Below are 18,800 nucleotides of genomic sequence, written 5' to 3' on the forward strand. Positions count from 1 at the left end.
AAGCCTTTAATTAGTGATTAATGTGAGACAGACAGCTAGCTGCACCAGCCCAGCTCTTAGTCACAGCACACGTCCCAGGGAAGCTTGTTTGCTTAGCACTAGAAGATGTGGATGGCTGAGCCTGAGAACAGAAGGAGCGCGCTTTGCAAGCTTTGCCCCTCCTCTCTTCCCCAGTTGGATCCGTGCACCCCTGGCTAATGAGGCATTCCTGTCTCTTAGCACAACCACCGTCCTGTGGAACTCGGGTTCTCCAGATGGACCGCATGCCACCTTCAAACCTGGCCTCCCAAGCTGGATTTCCACTGGTCTCTAGGGGCCAGATTTATAACGCTGTTTAGGCGCCTATCTGTATCTTTAGGCACCTAAATACCTTTATGAATGTGGCCCTCTGCGCCTTGTCCTCGCCAGACACTCTTCCCTAGAATTTCGCACTGTGGCTAGCAGCTGTGCAACTCCACCAGCAGCATCAGAGGTTGAGGGAATAGAGTAGCCAAGGTGCTGGGCTGGCAGCTGCTCCCCATGGGTGAGATTGTCAGGTGCTCCTCATTGGTCTATCTCAGCTGCCACTGATGCTACAGAGCGTTTTCCCAGTGATGCCTGTGGGAAGAGCTCCAGGCCAACACTGTAACCCCACTTCGTGTCGCCTAATCCTGCGTGGTTCAAATACTCTTGCCCTGACTTCACTCGCTCTCCCAGGATTGCTACCATCGAAGCTGCACCAGTGACGAAGTGGTGGGGGACGAAGGGATGGAAGTAGAACGTTACCGTCTCTTTGTTCTAAGAGTACAAGCTAGTCATTTCCTGGGGGAGGAGTACCCTGGACAGATTCCAGGCCTATGGCACAGCCCAGGGAGCAGCTCTCCCCAAAGAACCCCTCCCAGGTGCCACAGGAGATCCATCGCAAGCCAGCAGGACAGGCGTGTGGGAGTCTGTTGGTCCTGAGCACTGGTAGTTGGGTTCAGTAAAGTCAATGGTTCTTTCCATTGCTATTGAGACCCCTGGTTCCCAGCATTCTGCATGGGACCTCTCGGGGTTGAGGCCGTGTCAGAAATGGGCTCAGGAGCTCCTGCAGGGCCAGGACTTGGCCAGTGGGATGCAGTTGGGGTGACAATCCGATCACTTGCTGGGCTACCTGGGCTGCTCCCCGGCACTTTTTTCTCCCTCCTTTGCAACAGGCCCCTCGCCAGTTACTCTCTCACTCATTAAACTGGAGGCAGAGAGCGAAATGGGACAAGACTGGCCAATTATTTACCTGACCTTTCCCCTCGTCTGTGCCACACTTCCACCCCAGCCCAGCCCCCATCCGCCTCCAGGGGAATACTGCAATGGGGCTTCCTTTTGCGAGGAGCAAGGTGGAAGTGGGGCACTTGCACTTGGCATTGCTGAACCAGCTGCAGCCCCACCACAGCTCAGATTTATAGTGTGAGCAACCGGCAGCGTGATGGGAGCTGCCCTCGGTTCGTAGCTGTAATGGTGAGCAGCGTCTCTAGCCCTCCATCACCGCCTGGGTTGGGTGGTTGTGATGTCCTATCCCTGCAAGGTCATACAAGGCCTGAAACCCTGCTTGGCCAGCGGTGGCAGAGCGTCAGTGGAGACGATGCCGCGTCAGGAAGCAATGGTGGGCTATGCAATCTCCCAGTTAGGCTGAAGATGGGGGGCAGCATTGCAGCTGCTCCCTGATTTCGTCTGGTCATCGCATGTGATGGGAGCCTCCTCCCAGAGCGTTCCTGGCTGGTTTGTTATGTTCACAAACCCTATTGTGGGGACATGTGGATGGCACGAGGGGATGGATTGCTTGTTCAACAGCAGTGCTGGACCTCAGCCTGAGTCAGATGTTCAGTTCAGAGAAGCCTCCAGAGCCTTCAGAGCCCAGTTCTCCTTTCATACTGATTTGCCACTGCTGCAACTTGCTGACTTCCACAGCGTCCCTCCCATTTACTGGCTTGACCCAAAACTCCTTGCAGTCAATGAGAGGCCTCCTGCTGACTGCAGCGGGCTTTGGATCAGGCCTGGACAACGGTGGGCGGGAGGAAGAGAAGAATCAGGCCCTTCTGAGGCTGAAGAATCAGGACCTGCACCTGTAGCCCCTGGGTGCAGTCTCATTAATGTTAATGGATTTCCTCCCCGCTTGCCAGAAACTGGGAGGTGCTGTGCACCCTCCTAACACCTATTGCTTAACTAGCTCTGTCCAGCCACAGAGCTCAGAGCACTTGGTAAAGGAGGCAAGGATCAGTGTCCCTATTTCTCAGACAAGATGCTGGGACTCACTGAGCAGCTGAGCCAGAAAAGAAGCAAGGTTTGCTGAGCCCCAATGCAGTGCCCTGTCTGCTAGGCCACAGGCCTAACCCTAGTCATCCTTGCCTCCAAGTGAGTTGGGAGCACTCAGTGCCCCGCAGAATCAAGACCGGTGTGGAAGTGCTGGAGGAAGGAGCCCTCACGTGGGACTAAGCCCCTGAGAGCCTCTTTCTCTTGAGAGTCCCATTAGGTTGGAATGCTATAAGAACAGCTTTGTTCCCTCTTCTGCCACTTCTCTCCTGGTCCAGGCCGGAAGGTGGAAATGCAAAAGCCCAGCAGATGCACAAAGGAAAAATCACAGCAGTATCTCCCACTCGCGTGATGTCATCACAAAGCTCACCATTTTCGATGCTTTTCTTAAAGCTCCAGCTCCTGAAGTCATGTGCTTATGTGAGAATCTCAGCTTTGGTTTAAAACAAAAGTAAGTTTCTGTCCCTCATGGTTGTGGAGCAAATATGAGCTCTCATGGCTCAAAACCAAAGAGGCAACTAAAAGAAACCCAAAAGGTAGGATTTTTAAACCAATCTCATGATTTTTGGGGGTGCTGACTTGTGATTTTTTAACATTTGGGAATGGCAAATACTGCAACCGGGGGCAGAAAAATGTCGCTGAGCTTTTTCCCACCTCCAGAAAGGCTCTTGGTGTACAGAGGTCTGGTTTGGGGAGAAGGCACAAGGTGGTTTGGAACCCCATTTCCCACCCCTACCATTCAACAGTGTCTCCCCACCTCTGAGGCTGGGCCTGAAAGCAGCAGACAGGGGAGAGGGGCCTTGACAATAGGCAGCAGGCAGCAGGCAGCTGTTTGACCTTGAGGAGTTAACCCTCCCCAGCTTTCTTCTGTCGGCTTCTGCAAAGGGTTGAAGCTGGGAGCTGATGGGGAGGGGGCTGGGAGAGGAAATTTCACACAATGACAAGCAGGCCCAGCAGTTAAATCTTGGGCTGACATGTTAATGAATTTCACAGTATGCCTGGAAAAACTCTCACCCAGCCTCAAGTTCCCAGAGAAGCGGGGGAGGGAGAGGGTGCTGGGCTTCGCCGAAGGAAATCTTGTTCCCATTATCTTTTTGCGAGAGTGTTAAACAGGAACTGGCAGCGCTTTTTCCTTTTTATCTCACACACGTGGATTTGGAATTCCCCCCCCCTCCCCTTTGGGTTCCTGCGGCTAATAAAAAATAAAGGGTATGTGTGTGGTGTGGGGGGGGAGATCTGAAATAAAACGAGTTTAGCAGCTCTCTCCTCTGCTGCTTCTGGCTAGCAGATTGGAGACCAGGCCCTTCCTCTCCACCACAGCACCCTGGCCACAGCTGGCACTGTTCATGCTCCCTAATGGGCCTGGCACTGCACAACAACAGAAGGAGCTTTGCCGTTCCACCCCGCAACCCAGTGCAAAGCGGGTGGTCCTTTTAAAGGGCCAGACTGGGGGCTGTTGGGGAAGAGGGCTGTGGGGACAGGCCAGAAAACAACAAACATAACTCTCCTTGCACCTCAGGGGCCCAATTCTGCCCCCATGACAGTAATAGCACAACCTCTATTGCCTTTAATAGGGCAGAGCCTAAGGGAGTGGGGCGCTTCCGTGGCTTTTTTTCACACAAAAGGATCTTCTGGACTTGCGGTGACACAGATCTGGTAGCCTGGCGAGGATCGTGTGTGCAGCCCAGAATGAATCCCACCCTGCCTGTGCCCCCGGGAGAGGCAGGGGGGAAGGCTTACAGCTCATGGCCACGGGGCAGACAGGCTGGTCAGAAAGGTGGGGCATGCCTCCCAAAGTGAAAGCTACCAGGCAAGGCTGCGGTTAGGCAGTAAAACCTGGTCTCCATTCTCTGACACTGACATACTGGGTGGCCTTGGGTAAGTCACTTGGGAGTTAGGAGCCTAAATACCTTTGAGGCTCTGGGCTTTAGCCTCTCCGTGCCACAGTTTCCTCATCTCTAAAATGGGGATAATAATAATGACCTCCTGGGGAGTTATGAGTCTCAAGTAATCAGCAAGGAGCACCTAGCAATACAGGTCTGTGTGTAGCCTTCTGTAACAGGCAGGTTGGAGCCACGAGCCATGTGAGCAGGGGGCGCACAGGTGGCATGGCAAGTGGCTCAGTGCCAGGGCCCGGTTCTCCCAATCTTTCCCAGAAGCATACTGTGTGCTGCCACGGGGGGGCTGGGTGCGAAGCAGATTCAACCTTATGTTCCGGGTAGCTCTGTGCCAGGGGCAGCTGCCATCTGTTGGCAGCAAGGGGGGAGATGCCGTGGCAGCAGGATGGCAGGTGCTCAGCTGGCCTTTCCGCTGGGTGTCTCATTCTAACCATCCACTTTGCACTTGTCTATGATTTAAGGCAGAACTGGCCTCCCACCTTCCCCTTCCACATGCCCCAGGTCCTCAGCAGCGACCTCCCCAGCACCCAGCCCAACGGGGCACAGAGGATATTACACATCTGGAGAACACATGGAGGCAAGCTGCTCGTTCCCCTTCCCCGTCTCCTCAGCCATCCTGCCAGCAGCGAAGCCATAAGCCAGTCGATGGGCAATGAGACAATCACGGCTCCTCGGAGGGAACTACACTAGACAACAGGCGCTGGGCAGCTGTCTTCTTCTGAACCCTCCTCCCCTCTGCCTGCTGCATGGTCCTTTGTCTGCCAGCACCGCCCTGCCCTCCCCTAGCTCCTCAGAGGCCCTCTGGGTTGATTGTTTACTCCTCCCCTCTCCCTTCTCTCCTTCCCCCCTCCCCCCGCAGTGGAGACAAGTTCCTGTGGGGAGCCTGTTTATGGGGTGCGATAAAGGTCGGCACCTGCTCCTTCCACCCCATGGAGGGGACTTGGGCGAGATCTGGCAGCTGCCGGGGAGGGGTTCCTCCCTCTCTCTTCTCTCTGGCTTCAAGCTCCATTAGCCCAGGTTCTGCGCCTCATTGGAGAAAGGCGTGGGGGTGTGTGTGTGAAGGGTGAGGGGAGGCTGGGAAGAGTTAGCCTGGTATGGGGTGCTGGAGGTTTTGAGATTTTGGCTGGATCTCCAGGGTGGTGGTTGTTATTTGAATTGTGGTAACACCCTGGAGCCCTATTTGGACCAGGCTCCCTTGTACTAGGCACCGAACGAACGCAGGACACAAAGACAGTCCCTGCCTTGTATAAGAAGAAGTACACCAAACGCTCAGAGGAAAGTCTAAGGCAGTCTAGACCGGTGTAGCCTGCAGTGCCTCCTGCCCCTCAGCATGGGTGTTGCACCAACCTAGATGCCCTCCCGGCTCCCTGAGACCTCCTCTGTCCTTAGCCTCAGATCTTGATCCTGCTCCGGCTGAAGTCCATGGCAAAGCTCCCAATGACATTTGTGGTGCACACAGAGTCGCTCCCTCACCCCATACCACCCAGTGTGCCGCTTCCCTTCTCTTTTCCCGTCACTCCTGCGCTTGGCCCACTGTGCCTAAGCAAGTCTCAGCCGATGGAGCTCAGATACACTGGATGGAAGACCTGGAGCAACAAAAACAACTAAGGGGAGGGTAGATGAATATCTGGATACTCCCGGCTGTAATTTACACCTCCTGATTTCTAGGTGTGTAAATTACATTGATTTAGACTCCCTGACACTGTGGTGAGTGGGTATACAATACGTCCAGGGAGTCTGCGCATGACTTACAACACCTTACCTGCAATCCCCTCTGAGTGTGGATCTGTTCTCTGCAGCGATGGGCCAAAGCCAAAGGTTCAGTACCTCTCTCAGGTTTGCAAAATGGGAGGGAGGTCTCATGAGAACAGGCCTTTTCGTGGGAGTTCTGGCTTCTCCAGCTTCTGTTCACAGCTGTGGCCTGCAAGGGCACAAACAAGAGCAAAAGGAAAAATAGCATGTGAGTGCGAGTGAACTAGCAGAAGTTTCCGAATGTTTGTTTCCAAGTTAGGGGTGAAGGCTCAGGTTGATTTGATCTGAACTAGTTGTCCCAACCTTACTCACTGATCTGTAGCCAATCAACCTCCTACCATTCTGCTCCTGCCTGCACTGCACACACAGAATGCCTAGGAGGTGCAGTAGCCGTGCTTTGGGCTCTTTGGCCCATTCAGTCCTTGACCTCTCAGCTAACATTGACCCCACTTACCTCGCTGGGGGATTGCACCACCTGAGTACAAGAGCTTGAATCGGGCCTCCCTTTCGAGGCGTCTATGGACGTTCTGTGTTGGGTGGCTCACTCCGACCTCCTCTGGCTTAGTGCCTTGAGTTGAAATTTTGCTAGTGGCTCTGAGTCTGCATCCTGGCCAGGGCAATCCTCTGAGTGGGTCTGGCCCTGGGGTTGGAGGCTGCGTGAGGGGACTCTTCTCTGGTCCCTGAGCCCTTTTTTCACCTGCTCATCCTCTTCTCCCCCCTCCTCCTGCAGCCTGCAACTGTAACCTGCATGCCCGGCGCTGCCGCTTCAATATGGAGCTGTACAAACTCTCAGGCAGGAAGAGCGGAGGTGTCTGCCTCAACTGTCGCCACAACACAGCCGGCCGGCACTGCCATTACTGCAAAGAGGGGTTCTACCGGGACATGAGCAAATCCATCACCGACCGCAAGGCCTGCAAAGGTAAGGGGAGCTGTCAGCAAGGGGGATCCGCCCCCTTCGGCCTTCCTCTCCCCCTAGACCCCATCTCCCAGCCCTTTCCTCCTCTGTTGGCTGCACCATTGCCCTCTCTAAGGGGGCACACCTACTTTTCTCTACTTAATTCCTTCTGAATGCAGCTGTTTGTCCTATATAGCACCGTAAGTCCTGCTGCCCCTGCCAGGTTCTAAACTCCACTCACCAGGGCAGTCATCTCCCTCTGGCTGCAGGCTGAGGTCCCTGCTGCTTTCCCAATGAGCTGATGGAGCATGAGGGAGAGCAGAAGGGAGACAAATAACAGGTTGGGCTTGTCTTCCTCCCACAGAGAATCCCAGCATTCTACTGATGGGAGTGTGTGAGTTTCAGCTGCCCAGGCAATAAGGATGGAATCCATCTGTCCATCAGCTTAGTCTGTCTTTCTGATGTCTAATGCACCCATCCTTCATCTCGAAGAGGCAATGCATAGACACACATAGATATCTAAAGCCTTGTCTATATTAGAAAACATGCACCAAGGTAACTAAATTCATTTAATATTGATCTAGTTACACCAGGGCAAACCGTTAATGTAGACGCACTTAAAAGGATGGAAATTACTTTCGACCTGATTTAGATTAATGCGGTCAATTATTACATTGGTTTAAATGCAACTGGAACTGATTTGGGTGTGTCTATTGTAGGGGGTTGCACTGGTGTAACTAGATCCACTTTAGTTCCCCTGGTGCAAGTTTTCTAATGTAGATTGACTTCTAGGACCTGGTGCTTGAGGGGGGCTGTGCCCCACAGCTCCTGTTAACTGCAATTGGAGTGCTCAGCACCACTGAAAATTGGATCAGATCTGCACTGGATTCTGCCCACTGTTGGACTTATCCTCTCCCTGGTTTTTGCTCTGCCTTAGGCAGATCCTTACAGCCAGCTGTTCTCATTCAACCCCCCCTCACAGCACACTTCCTCTGTGATGCAGCATGACCACAGTCTCCCCAAGGAAAGGAGCGCTTCAGATAACAGAGCAAGTGACAGTTGGCATCACCTAGGCCATCGCTGGGAAAGCTATTTACCTGGGATGAAATACTGCCCCCTCTGATGTCAACACAAGTTTGGCCATTGACTTCAATGGAGCCAGGATTTCTCCCCTGGACTGTGTCTAATGGAGATTGTCAGTTTCTTCAAGAAGGGAGTGGGGCTGCCTTGCTGGCATCAAGAAGACCTCTTATCTGCACAAGCCGGAGAGGCTGCTGGGAACACACAGGCCTTGTCTTGTCTTTCTTTTCTACTCTGGAACACTCTTCCACCCACCACAGTGCGAGACAGTGGCCAGTATGCACTTGGCAGCTGGCTTTAGGGATCTCTCAGCTTCTGGTCATGCCGGTGGGAGCCTTTCCATTGGCTTGTTTGGGGCTGGGTTGGGCCCAGGGAACGGGTGGGTAAAATAAGTCTCTCTTTACTCCAACAAGTTTGTGCACCAATCTAGAACCAACCTCTCCTTCCCCCTGACAAGAACGGATCCTTTTTGAGGTCTGAGAAAACAGGCTGCTCATTATGGTTCATATTGGTCCTCTGCCACCCTCCTTACAGGTTCTGGAAGCAGACACGCCCACATAAAGAGCCACAAACCAGGCTGGTCGCTCAGGATCTCAAGCCTGGTTTCCCATATGCAAGAGGTGCAGCATATTTAGAAAAGCTTTGGATAGGCATCGAAGCCAGCACAGCTCCAGCGGTCTGAGGTTCACCCTACACAAACTAGTAGTTCCCAGGCTGGAGAGAGGGAGCTGGGAGAAGCCAGTTCACCACCTCAAAGGACTCCAATCTGGGAGGTTGGGAGCTTCTCTTCTTCTCCAACCTTGATGCCTGTGTCAGACTGTGGTGGGTGACCATCCATACTGGGAGGGACTTCAGCCCTGACCCAGTCACATGGTGGGAGCATGCTGATGGGCCAGGCAGCCTTGGAGAGGGGATGCAGTGGATCGTTCTTCTTGTGGGTGTTGCAGAGTCGAAGGAGTGCCAGACCACAAAACGTTGCTTTTGCGTAGGCCTTACACATAAACAGTGACTGCTAAAGATTTTGGGGAGGAGGGGGCAGTTTTGCAGCAGTGGGATAGGTTTAGAACGTTGACATTTGGCCCCTGTTCTTTGGCAGATTAGAACAATTTGAAGGTAGGGAGCTAAGCATGTTGCTTTGTGCTGGGCAAGTTGGTAGCCTCTTCATCAGCCCTAGTGCATGACGTACACAAATCCCACCCCGCCTTCGGGGAGCGGCGCGAATGCGGATGCGAGGAGGAGGAGGGAAAAGTCCCCGTTTTAACGAGCGTCTCATACAGTGAAAAGCAGCAGTGGCAGAGGCGCGACTGTGTCTGGCGCTGGTACAGACAGCTGAGACCTGCCTTGCCGCCAGGGCATCAGGAACTGAGAACAAATCGTTTTTAATAAGTGGAGCCTCTGAGTTGGCAGGCCCCCCATGCGTGTGTGCCTCACCTCGGCAACCAGCTCTCCCGTGGCTGGGGGATTTTACATTTGCTTCAGACACCATTGGCCTTTCGGTGACTCGGCTTGGAAATGCTCCCCCCCCCGCCCCCCAGCTCGATGTGGGAGCCAAGTGGGGTGTGGTTTATGTCGAGCACCTTGTGCCAGAAGTGAGCTGAGTGTCCTACTGTGGCAAAGGGAGGGAACGTGGCTCGTCGGAGCAGGAGCAGTGCTCCAGTGGCTTGTGGTGCACCCCCACCCTGTGATGCTGCCAAGGGGAAATTTTCTTCCTCTGGGAGTCCTGCAAGGGACAGAGAGCTCTGCAGAACAGCTGAGTGGCTAACCCTGGTCTGATGCTCCCAGGCCATCAATGCCCCACTATCCCAAGAGATGTGGTGTTGCCCAAGCCGGCTGCAGAATCAGGCTGTAGCTCTGAATCCAAGCATGGGGCTGAAGGTGCAGGAGACTTGTCACTCTTTGCATCCGATGAAGTGAGCTGTAGCTCACGAAAGCTCATGCTCTAATAAATTGGGTAGTCTCTAAGGTGCCACAAGTCCTCCTTTTCTTTCTTTGGGGGTGGGTCTCAGTACCCACTTGGGATGACACCTTTTGTAAAATGGGAACCCCTATGTCTGCTTTGTGGGGGATGGGAAATATCCCCTTCTGCTGCGCCATTCTCCATTTCCCTCCTCCATCTGAGGGCCTTAGGGAAGAGGGGATGGTTAGATCTCTGCTTTAGGGGCCTTGGCTCCCTGCTGCTCCCCTTCTGCCAACCCCTCTTTATATGGGTGGGGCAAGGGTCAGTCTTGGCTTGGAACATGCTAACAGCAGTTGCATCTGATGGAGAGACTTGGGATGGAGCAGTGAGGGATGCAAAGGAGGAAAATGTTATCGGCAGAAAAGAAAGAGGAGGAATAAGGGAGGAGGGCAACGTGGACTATCTGGAAGCTGCACATTTCCAACCTCTATACATACAGCCAGTGTCACATGCCAGGGCCCTGCTGCCAGAGGTCACCCCCTGTGATGAGTGTGTGCATAGGATATACACGCCAGGGCACTGGTGCAGGATTCAAAGGCTGGTACTGTGAGTGGTAATGCCCGCGTCTGGATCTTGCTGCATGAGAGCTGGAATGAAAGGGAGCCAGTGTCTCTTCCTCACAGATTTTCATTCCAGCGTCTCCAGTTTCGGGATCTATACCCAGGTTGCATTGTCACTGTGGGAGCATTCTTGCCATCTCCAGACACTGCTCATCCTGCCTCTGGGCTTGCTGCTCTGTTGGTCAGGCCATATGGTTTCCCAGGAAACAGCTCTGAGTGCAAAGTATTCCCTAAATATTGCAATCCAGCACAAATGCAGAAGGGCAGGCAGCAGACTTGTCAGCCTGTGGTTTCTCCAAAAAGCCCTGAGTCATTTCCTCTGGGGGGTAGGGAGGGGATCTGCAGGAACTGTTGCTGCAACGCAATCTCTCCGGCTCCCTATGCCACTATTCTCTCCCGCTCCTCTCTCTCACACACCTGCCCTGTGAAAGTTTTGGTGGTGGCAGTTTGCTGAGGCAGTGCTTTATTTCTGCCTTTGTTTCATCTCTTTACACACCTGCCCTTGATCTGCTCAGTCAGTACCCATGCCACTGCTGCTATGCTTCTGACCAGCTCCAGCCAATGCTGTGTGTGACTCCCACAGTGGCCCATGTTTTGCTGGTTGGCTGTTCAGTTCTGCAGAGGCTAGAAAGCGATGCCCTCAGCCTGCCAAGCCCTCCAGAATGTGGCTTCAAGCTCTCTCTCTCTCTCTGCCTGGCTTCTTCAGGCTTCTCTTGCCAGTACAGCAGCTCCCCATGCATGGAGGAGCCGTTGTATCAGCCACGTGGTGCTCCCTCTATAGAACTCCTTGCCCAGTGCTGTCCTGGATGCTGTCCACTGCTGACACTGCAGACTTGGGCAATGTTAGCTCAGCACCGCAGATACTGGGCCGGATTCTGATCTCTCTTACTCCAGATTTGCACTGTTGTGAATCCACTAGGAGGAGAATCAGGCCTTCTCTTGCCTTAATTACAGCATGTCTTTTATAAATAACTCTTCCTTTCTTATGGGTCAGAGGCCTCTCCCGACTTCTTTGTTACAAGCTAGGCTGGAAGTCTTCTGAGTTCCAGCTCTATCTGAGCCACTTAGGCCCTCCAAAAGACCTCTATCACTTCTGCAGCTGGTCCCAGCCCAAACCAGCAAGAGCAGAGGGAACACTACATTGGAAAAGGTGGAAGCGAGTTAGCCAACTATTTCCAATCTCCACAGTTCAGTCTGAGTCTTGCACAGAGATTTGTGTGAGCTCTGATCTTCTCTGAACCTGTTTGTCCACCCTGGTTGGAGATGGTTGGGCATCGTCATAACCCGGCACTGTGAAAGCAGAAACTGTTGTTACCCTGCCTGTGTTCTTTGCTGGGGATTTTTAGGTGCCTTCCTTGCAGATGTCCTATTTACCCTATGCACCACCCGTGTGTGCACACAGACAAGTTGCTGTGGAAGCCTGTCAGACAGACAGGAAGACACTAGACAGTGTGTGTATGAGTGAGTATGAGTATTCAAAGGACCAGGCAGATTTATTTCCACACTGAGTCGTGGGAGGAACTCTGAGCATTTCCTCCCCTGGCTGTCTTTCAGGCTTCTTTATTTTTGGAGATGAGGGCAGGGTAGCATAAGAGGCCCTGGTCTCCTCCAATGAAGTGTGCCACAGTTCTGACTGCCTAATCCATATGGCAAAAGCAGCAGCTTGAAGTCTGTTGGGACAGTCCCACTCTGATATCCTCACAGAACGTAACTGCAGAGTATTAGGCTGATGGAAAGTATCCATTCAGAGGCAATTCTGCTGTGATTTTATAGCCAAGCTGCAGCCTGTGATGCACAAAGGAAGCCTGCTTGCTTACCCTGTTGCTCCTCGGGACAGATCCTGCAGGGCTGGTTGTGCTGCTGCTGAGGGCCTACAAGCCAGGCAGAAGAGGGGCAGAGATGGCCTTCTTCCCAGTGGCTTTTGACATTCCCATGTTCCTAGATCCTAGACAGGGATTCCGCTCGCTAATTCAGACTTACCGGGAACACCAGGAGTCCCGGCTAGGTGAGGAAGTGATAGGAATCTCTAAACACAGCTTGCCTGCTGGCAAGGAAGGCTACATAGTTCTAGGAAGAGGGAGGGGACTGAGAGGGAAGAGCTCCAGCATGCAGTTCACCAGGAGAGCTCTGCACAATGACTCTGCATACTCAGCTGAATCTTTAGCAGCTCTCTCCTGGGAGGCAAGCACCCCCGGTATGTACTGCAAACAAAAGGCAGGTGTTTTGCCAGCTACATTTTTGGGTGCGTTTTCCTGGAGAGCCGGCAGAATTTGCAAACACCCCCAGAATGTCACAAAGTTCGACAAAACCAGGGGAATGCTTGCACTGGGTCATCCCCTGCTGCATTGTCTGTGTTGAGCGGGAGGCTAGTCTTGTGGTAAAGGCACTCTGCTGTGACCCAGGTGAACCTGGTCCCGTTCCTCTACCACAGACACCATGGGCAAGTCACTTCATCATTCGGCATCTATAAAATAGGGATCATCCTATTGTCTTTCTCCCATGGTTCTCTATCTTGTCAATTTGAATGGTAAGCTCTTTGTAATCAGGATGATCTATGTGGTTATATGGTGCTCAGCACAATGGAAGGGCCCTCGAGATGTGATCATAATACATATAATACGGAGCAACATTTCCACCATATGGGAACTGTAACATCTCTGCCACACCAGCTGCCTACTAATTCTCATGCAGAGCAGCACAGTTAATGAGCCGCTCCAGCTCAGCCTTGCACTGAAACGGACATGAGAGCAGGAGTACCTGGGATCCTACCAGGGTCCATTTTGCTTAGTGCACTAGCAAGGCTGTTTATAAATCACACCCTGTGCGTGGCTAGGGGAAGGTTTCCAAGTGTCAGGAGGCAGGAGTGACCACTCCTGATTCGCTGCCATTTCCAATTGCAAGCCAAGCTTTAGGTATGAGTGAAATGAGTCAACTTGATGCACTGCAAGAGGTGTCTATATGGCAGCATTTCAACAACTAGCAGTTAAGAAAGCCCAAAATATTCATCAGAATAGGACTACGAGCTATTCTAGCAGGCAAAACTAGCTCTGTACTAGATGTGGATGAGAACATGATGACCTCCTGAGGTCCCTTCCAACCCTGATATTCTATGATTCTATGATCCAAGAAATTGCCCATAAAAGCAACAGGAAAGATGATTTTTCAAGGGCTTGTCAAATAGCTAAAGCCCAGAGTGCTCAAATACTTGCAGAAAAGCAAGGCAATCTCCTTGTAGGTACAACATCTGCAGCAGAGCAAACTGCTTCAGACTGGCAAATGCAGTCAAATGGCAATGGCAGAACTGTAGCTTTTCAGTTGAGATACTGGAGCACAACTAGAGTTATTCCAGGGAAAATATAGAACAAGCTCACTAAGGAAACTGTACAGGTGTCTGAAGCAAAGACATGGAGAACTGCTTTCTAGACCGACGGCTGAGCAGCCAGTGCCCCAGCAACACTCGATACTTGCCGCAAGTTAAAGAACTATGGATTGAATAAGGTGGATAGAAAGCTGGCTAGATCGTCGGGCTCAACGGGTAGTGATCAACGACTCAATGTCTAGTTGACAGCTGGTATCAAGCGGAGCCCCAGTGGTCAGTTCTGGGACCGGTTTTGTTCAACATCTTCATTAATGATCTGGATGATTGGGTGGATTGCACCCTCAGCAAGTTTGCGGATGACACTAAGCTGCGGGGAGAGGTAGATACGCTGGAGGGTAGGGATAGGGTCCAGAGTGACCTAGACAAATTGGAGGATTGGGCCAAAAGAAATCTGATGAGGTTCAACAAGGACAAGTGCAGAGTCCTGCACTTAGGACGGAAGAATCCCATGCGCTGCTACAGTCTGAGGGCTTACTGGCTAAGCGGCAGTTCTTCACAAAAGGACCTGGGGATTACAGTGGATGAGAAGCTGGATATGAGTCAACAGTGTGCCCTTGTTGCCAAGAAGGCTAACGGTATATTGGGCTGCATTATTAGCAGCATTGCCAGCATATCGAGGGAAGTGATTATTCCCCTCTATCTGGCACTGGTGAGGCCACATCTGGAGTATCGCGTCCAGTTTTGGTCTGCCCACTACAGAAAGGATGTGGACAAATTGGAGAGAGTCCAGCAGAGGTCAATGAAAATGATTAGGGGGCTGGGGCACATGATTTATGAGGAGATGATGAGAGAACTGGGCAGAAGAGAAGAATGAGGGGGGATTTGATAGCAGCCTTCAACTACCTGAAGGGGGGTTCCAAAGAGGATGGAGCTAGGCTGTTCTCAGTGGTGACAGATGACAGAACAAGGAGTAATGGTCTCAAGTTGCAGTGAGGGAGGTTTAGGTTGGATATTAGGAAAAACTATTTCAGTAGGAGGTTGGTGAAGCACTTGAATGGGTTACCTAGGGAGGTGGTGGAATCTCCATCCTTAGAGGTTTTTAAGGTCAGGCTTGACAAAGCCCTGGCTGGGATGATTTAGTTGGGGTTGGTCCTGCTTTGAGCGGGAGGTGAGACTAGATGACCTCCTAAGGTCCTTTCCAACCCTATGATACCCCTGCAGCACAGTCACAGTCATGTATTGTACCAACAGGCAGAGATGCCAGAGGAATCATCAAAGTTGTTTAAAATGCCTGAGCCATCCCAGGCATCTGTCAAGAAAGGAGATGAAAGTGCCCATTGCTCTAGTCCAGAGAAAGGCAAAGTAGTATTACTATTAAGAGTCAATAGCAGTGGGGTTGGCATGATGAGTTATACAGTTTGTTGCTCTCTGGCATCACTTCTGTAGTTGTTGACATCACTCAAGCCCCTAGATTGAGAGATGGCTGATAAATAACCACCTGCATCACGTCAATGAAAAGTTAACATCCCTGCATCTCAGTCTTGCTGCGTGAGACCCCTCTGCCCATCTGGAGGGGCATTTCCCAGCACTCTGTTGGCGTGGAGGGTGGCTGAGTCTTGGTGGGAGTTTCCGTAGTTCTGCCCTCGAGAGCGAGCATGTCACTGTTGTGGCTACCCTGTGAGAAGTCTGGAGCAGAGCCGAGCCTTGGAAAGGGAGACGGGATGAAGCAGTGAGAGGGATGGACTCAGTCCACTGAGGTTCAGGGGAAGGTGCTGGGTTGGGTTCACTGCAAATTGAAGCCTCATGTTAAAGAAGCTGTGTGGACAGGGGCTAGCCAGAGCCATAGAGCTGGGTGAGAGCTAATGTGACTGGCTCCAGGGAGCAACTGGCTCTGGGTTACCCCACAGTCCAGTCCAGGGACCTGGGCAGTGTCACGCTGCAGAGCAGCTCCAGGGGCCCACACAGGATCCCCCTAGGACATGGCCCCAGGGGTCTTCTCAGGGTTTCTGCTGACTACTTCGTGTTTCCAGGAGAGCTAGTGAAGCCGTGGATTGCTAAGTGAGGCGTTACAGGCCCCCACAGTCCTGGCACCAAAGCATGCTGGGGCTGAAGAAAGGTCCCGTGTTTCTGAAGGTCCCATGCCATGCCAGGACTCCCTCATCTGCTGCCATTTGTTATCACAGCTGAGCCCCCAAATACTCTTGCCAGAAACACGTCCGTTTCCAATCCCAGCCAAGATCTGATAAGGACCAAGGCATCTGTTCCACATTAGACACTGCATGCTCTCATTTCTTGCTGAGCATGAGAAGGCCTGGTGAGCAGGGATGCTGTGCTCCAATGAGATCCCATCTGGTGAAAATTAGGGAAATGATAACATCTTTGGGGGGGGGCACAAGGGGAGTTGTTTTTGTTTGGCTTTGGAGTCACGTTTGACTATTACACTGATGGAAACCAAGATACCTTTCCCAGTTCTTAAACAGCCCCAGTCCTAAGCTGGCTGATGAGACAGTCATCTCCTGGTTTAGCAGCTTTTCTCTCTCCTGTGACTCTCCCATCAAGCACTCACTACAGAATGAGTAAACCGTGTGGCTGTAGGGCTGGGGCACGGGAATGAGCCAGATTGGGTCCTCCCCATGGAGCTGGAGATCAGATGTGCTGGGAATCACCAAGAAGACTCACTTCAGATTCATCCCATGGCTCTAGAGCCAGAGAGGAAGATGCGAAAGCAAGAACCATGAAGGAATAACTTCACTTCCATCCCCTGCGTATAGCTCCTGCGATGAGGGAGTGAAAGGGAAAGACCCACTGTGAGTCTTTCCAATGAAGACAGGAGACTCAGATTGACTCTAGCTTAGCTGTGTCCTCTGATGAGGGGAGATTGGACTATGGAAGTGTGTGGTGTGTGCATGTGCGTGCCTGTAAGGAGGGAACTGTATTCCAGTCCCAGTTCTAGCACTCATCCCATCTGAGAGAGAATCACCCCATTGCTATGGAAGAATGAGAAGATGGGTCTCGTTGCTAAGCATGGCTGTGATACAAGCAGTGTTACTGGAGTGAAGCTTTCATCCCAGTCCCTCAGCTTCCTCCTTGAGGGTGTCAATGGTTTGGTTCAGCAAATTCCTGCTGCATCAGCAAAAGTGTTGCAACCTCACGGGTGTTCCATTCATTGCAGTACCTTTCATCCCGTGAGATTGACGCACTGCTCCAGGCTCCAAGACCTCCTCTCTTGCCTCTGTAGACGGAGAGAGGGAGATAGCATAGAGGCCAGGAGTAGCTGGAAGGCAGGAGGGAGGAGTCCAGACCATTGAGCCTAGGAGCAGCACAGCTGTGGTTGCTTACAAGACACTGAGCGACTGGTATGGTTGGATCACAAGCGATGACACAGGTGTTGCCTCTCCTCTCCCCCGCTCTGCCCTGGCCATGGCACTGCACCAGGCAGATCCCAGCTCACTGCCCCCTTTGCCAGTATGCTGGGCTCGCCAGCCATGGCACGCACACTCCTCACCTTGCCAACAATAAAAACGAGCAGAGCATTGTAAATGGTTCTCCCTTTTTCTGACAGAAACCAGGATCGGTTTTTACACATTTTTTCCAAAGTTAAAAATCCCCTGCTGGAACCCAACTTTTTTATTTCTCTCTCTCTCTCCTCCTTTTTCACTCCCTCCCCTTTTTCACAAGGCTGCAATTAGTTACCTTTAATGAGCCTTAACACTCTCTCTTTCACCCTGGGCCCCCCCAGCCTGCTCACGATTGGCTAATTGATGGGGCCAGCTGGCAGGAGAGCCCCTGGAAATTCCTCCCAGGTTCCACAAGGTCCTCTGAAGCAGCTGCAGCTGTGTTCGCCCTAAGGTAGGGAAGGGGGTGGGAGAAATTGGCTGTTCTGATGTCCGAAGCTCGAAGGATGGCAGACAGCTGTAAGTGCCAATTCAAACACTCTGAGCTCTAGGGACTGAACCTGAGGAGACCTAACTGAGAAGAGGTCATGCCCTGCTCCAAGCCCTTTATAAAAAGAAACACACAGTAGGAGCATCCTCTGGGCAGATCCCTGCGCTTGGAATGAGATGGGAATTCCAGCTGTATGCTTCTCTGATCCTGGAGGCTGCTTCTCCAGTTGACCCCCATCCCTGACTGAGGGGGAACTACCTTCTCCCATGGGTGAGAAGAGAATTAACTCTCCATATTCCAGTCCTGGACCATCCCACTCTTGTCTGTTTCACCCTGCCTTGAGAGTCCCATGATGTCACTTGCATTGCTCAAGGCTCTTTCCTCTCAGGAGAACCCTCTGGGGAGTTTCGAAACTCCCTCTCCTTTACGTTTTGTCACCGAAGCTAATGTGTTTATCCAAGCAATAGGCTGTTAGTTGTAGCTGGTGCTAGATGTAGGGCAGGCAGGTGTTCTGCAAACTGTTCCTACCTAGTTTTGTCAAGGCACTTCAGTCGTGACTGGCAGCAGCCCCTGCTATTTCAGTGCCGCGCCCCACCCAGCTTTGCCAATGCCCTGTAGTCCTACCTTTATATTCATTATGCAGTCGATTAGTATGTGTGCAAACAGCCTGTGCAGCACTTACATCACACGCATGCCCTCACCTACACAAATGGGCTCCTGATATTCGGAGGGGGGGTTGTTCTTCATATAAATACCTTTAGAGACAATCACTGCCATTTTTCATTAGTCACTGGTCACCATTCATTATTTTTCTGCGTAAAAACTTCAGTCATCCAATCAGGGATTAGCAACAATACCATGTTTCGGAGTAGCAGCCGTGTTAGTCTGTATTTGCAAAAAGAAAAGGAGTACTTGTGGCACCTTAGAGACTAGCCAATTTATTTGAGCATCAGCTTTCATGAGCTACAGCTCACTTCATCATGTGATTCAAGTGACCAGTCACATGCCACGAATACCAGATCATGAATAGCCAGTTGTGAGAAGCCCTTCGGTTTAAAATTGTTTATCTGAAAGGTTCAGTGAATTCATCAAACCCATACACAGAAAATCAGGCTTGGTTAATGAACAGAAAAGAAGGGTCTAAATGAGCTAAGTAATACCCCCAGCCAGATTTATGGTGTTTTAAAAA

The 18,800-nt window shown here is 51.9% G+C and overlaps 1 protein-coding gene across 1 annotated transcript in view; it reads left to right on the forward strand.

Moving 5' to 3' along the window:
• NTN3 (netrin 3) overlaps positions 1-18,800 on the forward strand; it is an 88,845-nt gene that overhangs the window by 34,787 nt on the left and 35,258 nt on the right. Inside the window, exon 3 of the mRNA XM_073362904.1 lies at positions 6,646-6,834. Coding sequence (XP_073219005.1) covers positions 6,646-6,834 — 189 coding nt within the window. The remainder of the gene's footprint in view (positions 1-6,645; positions 6,835-18,800) is intronic.

This window comes from Lepidochelys kempii, chromosome 10 (genome assembly GCF_965140265.1).
Source record: "Lepidochelys kempii isolate rLepKem1 chromosome 10, rLepKem1.hap2, whole genome shotgun sequence".
NCBI classification, from domain to species: Eukaryota; Metazoa; Chordata; order Testudines; family Cheloniidae; genus Lepidochelys; species Lepidochelys kempii.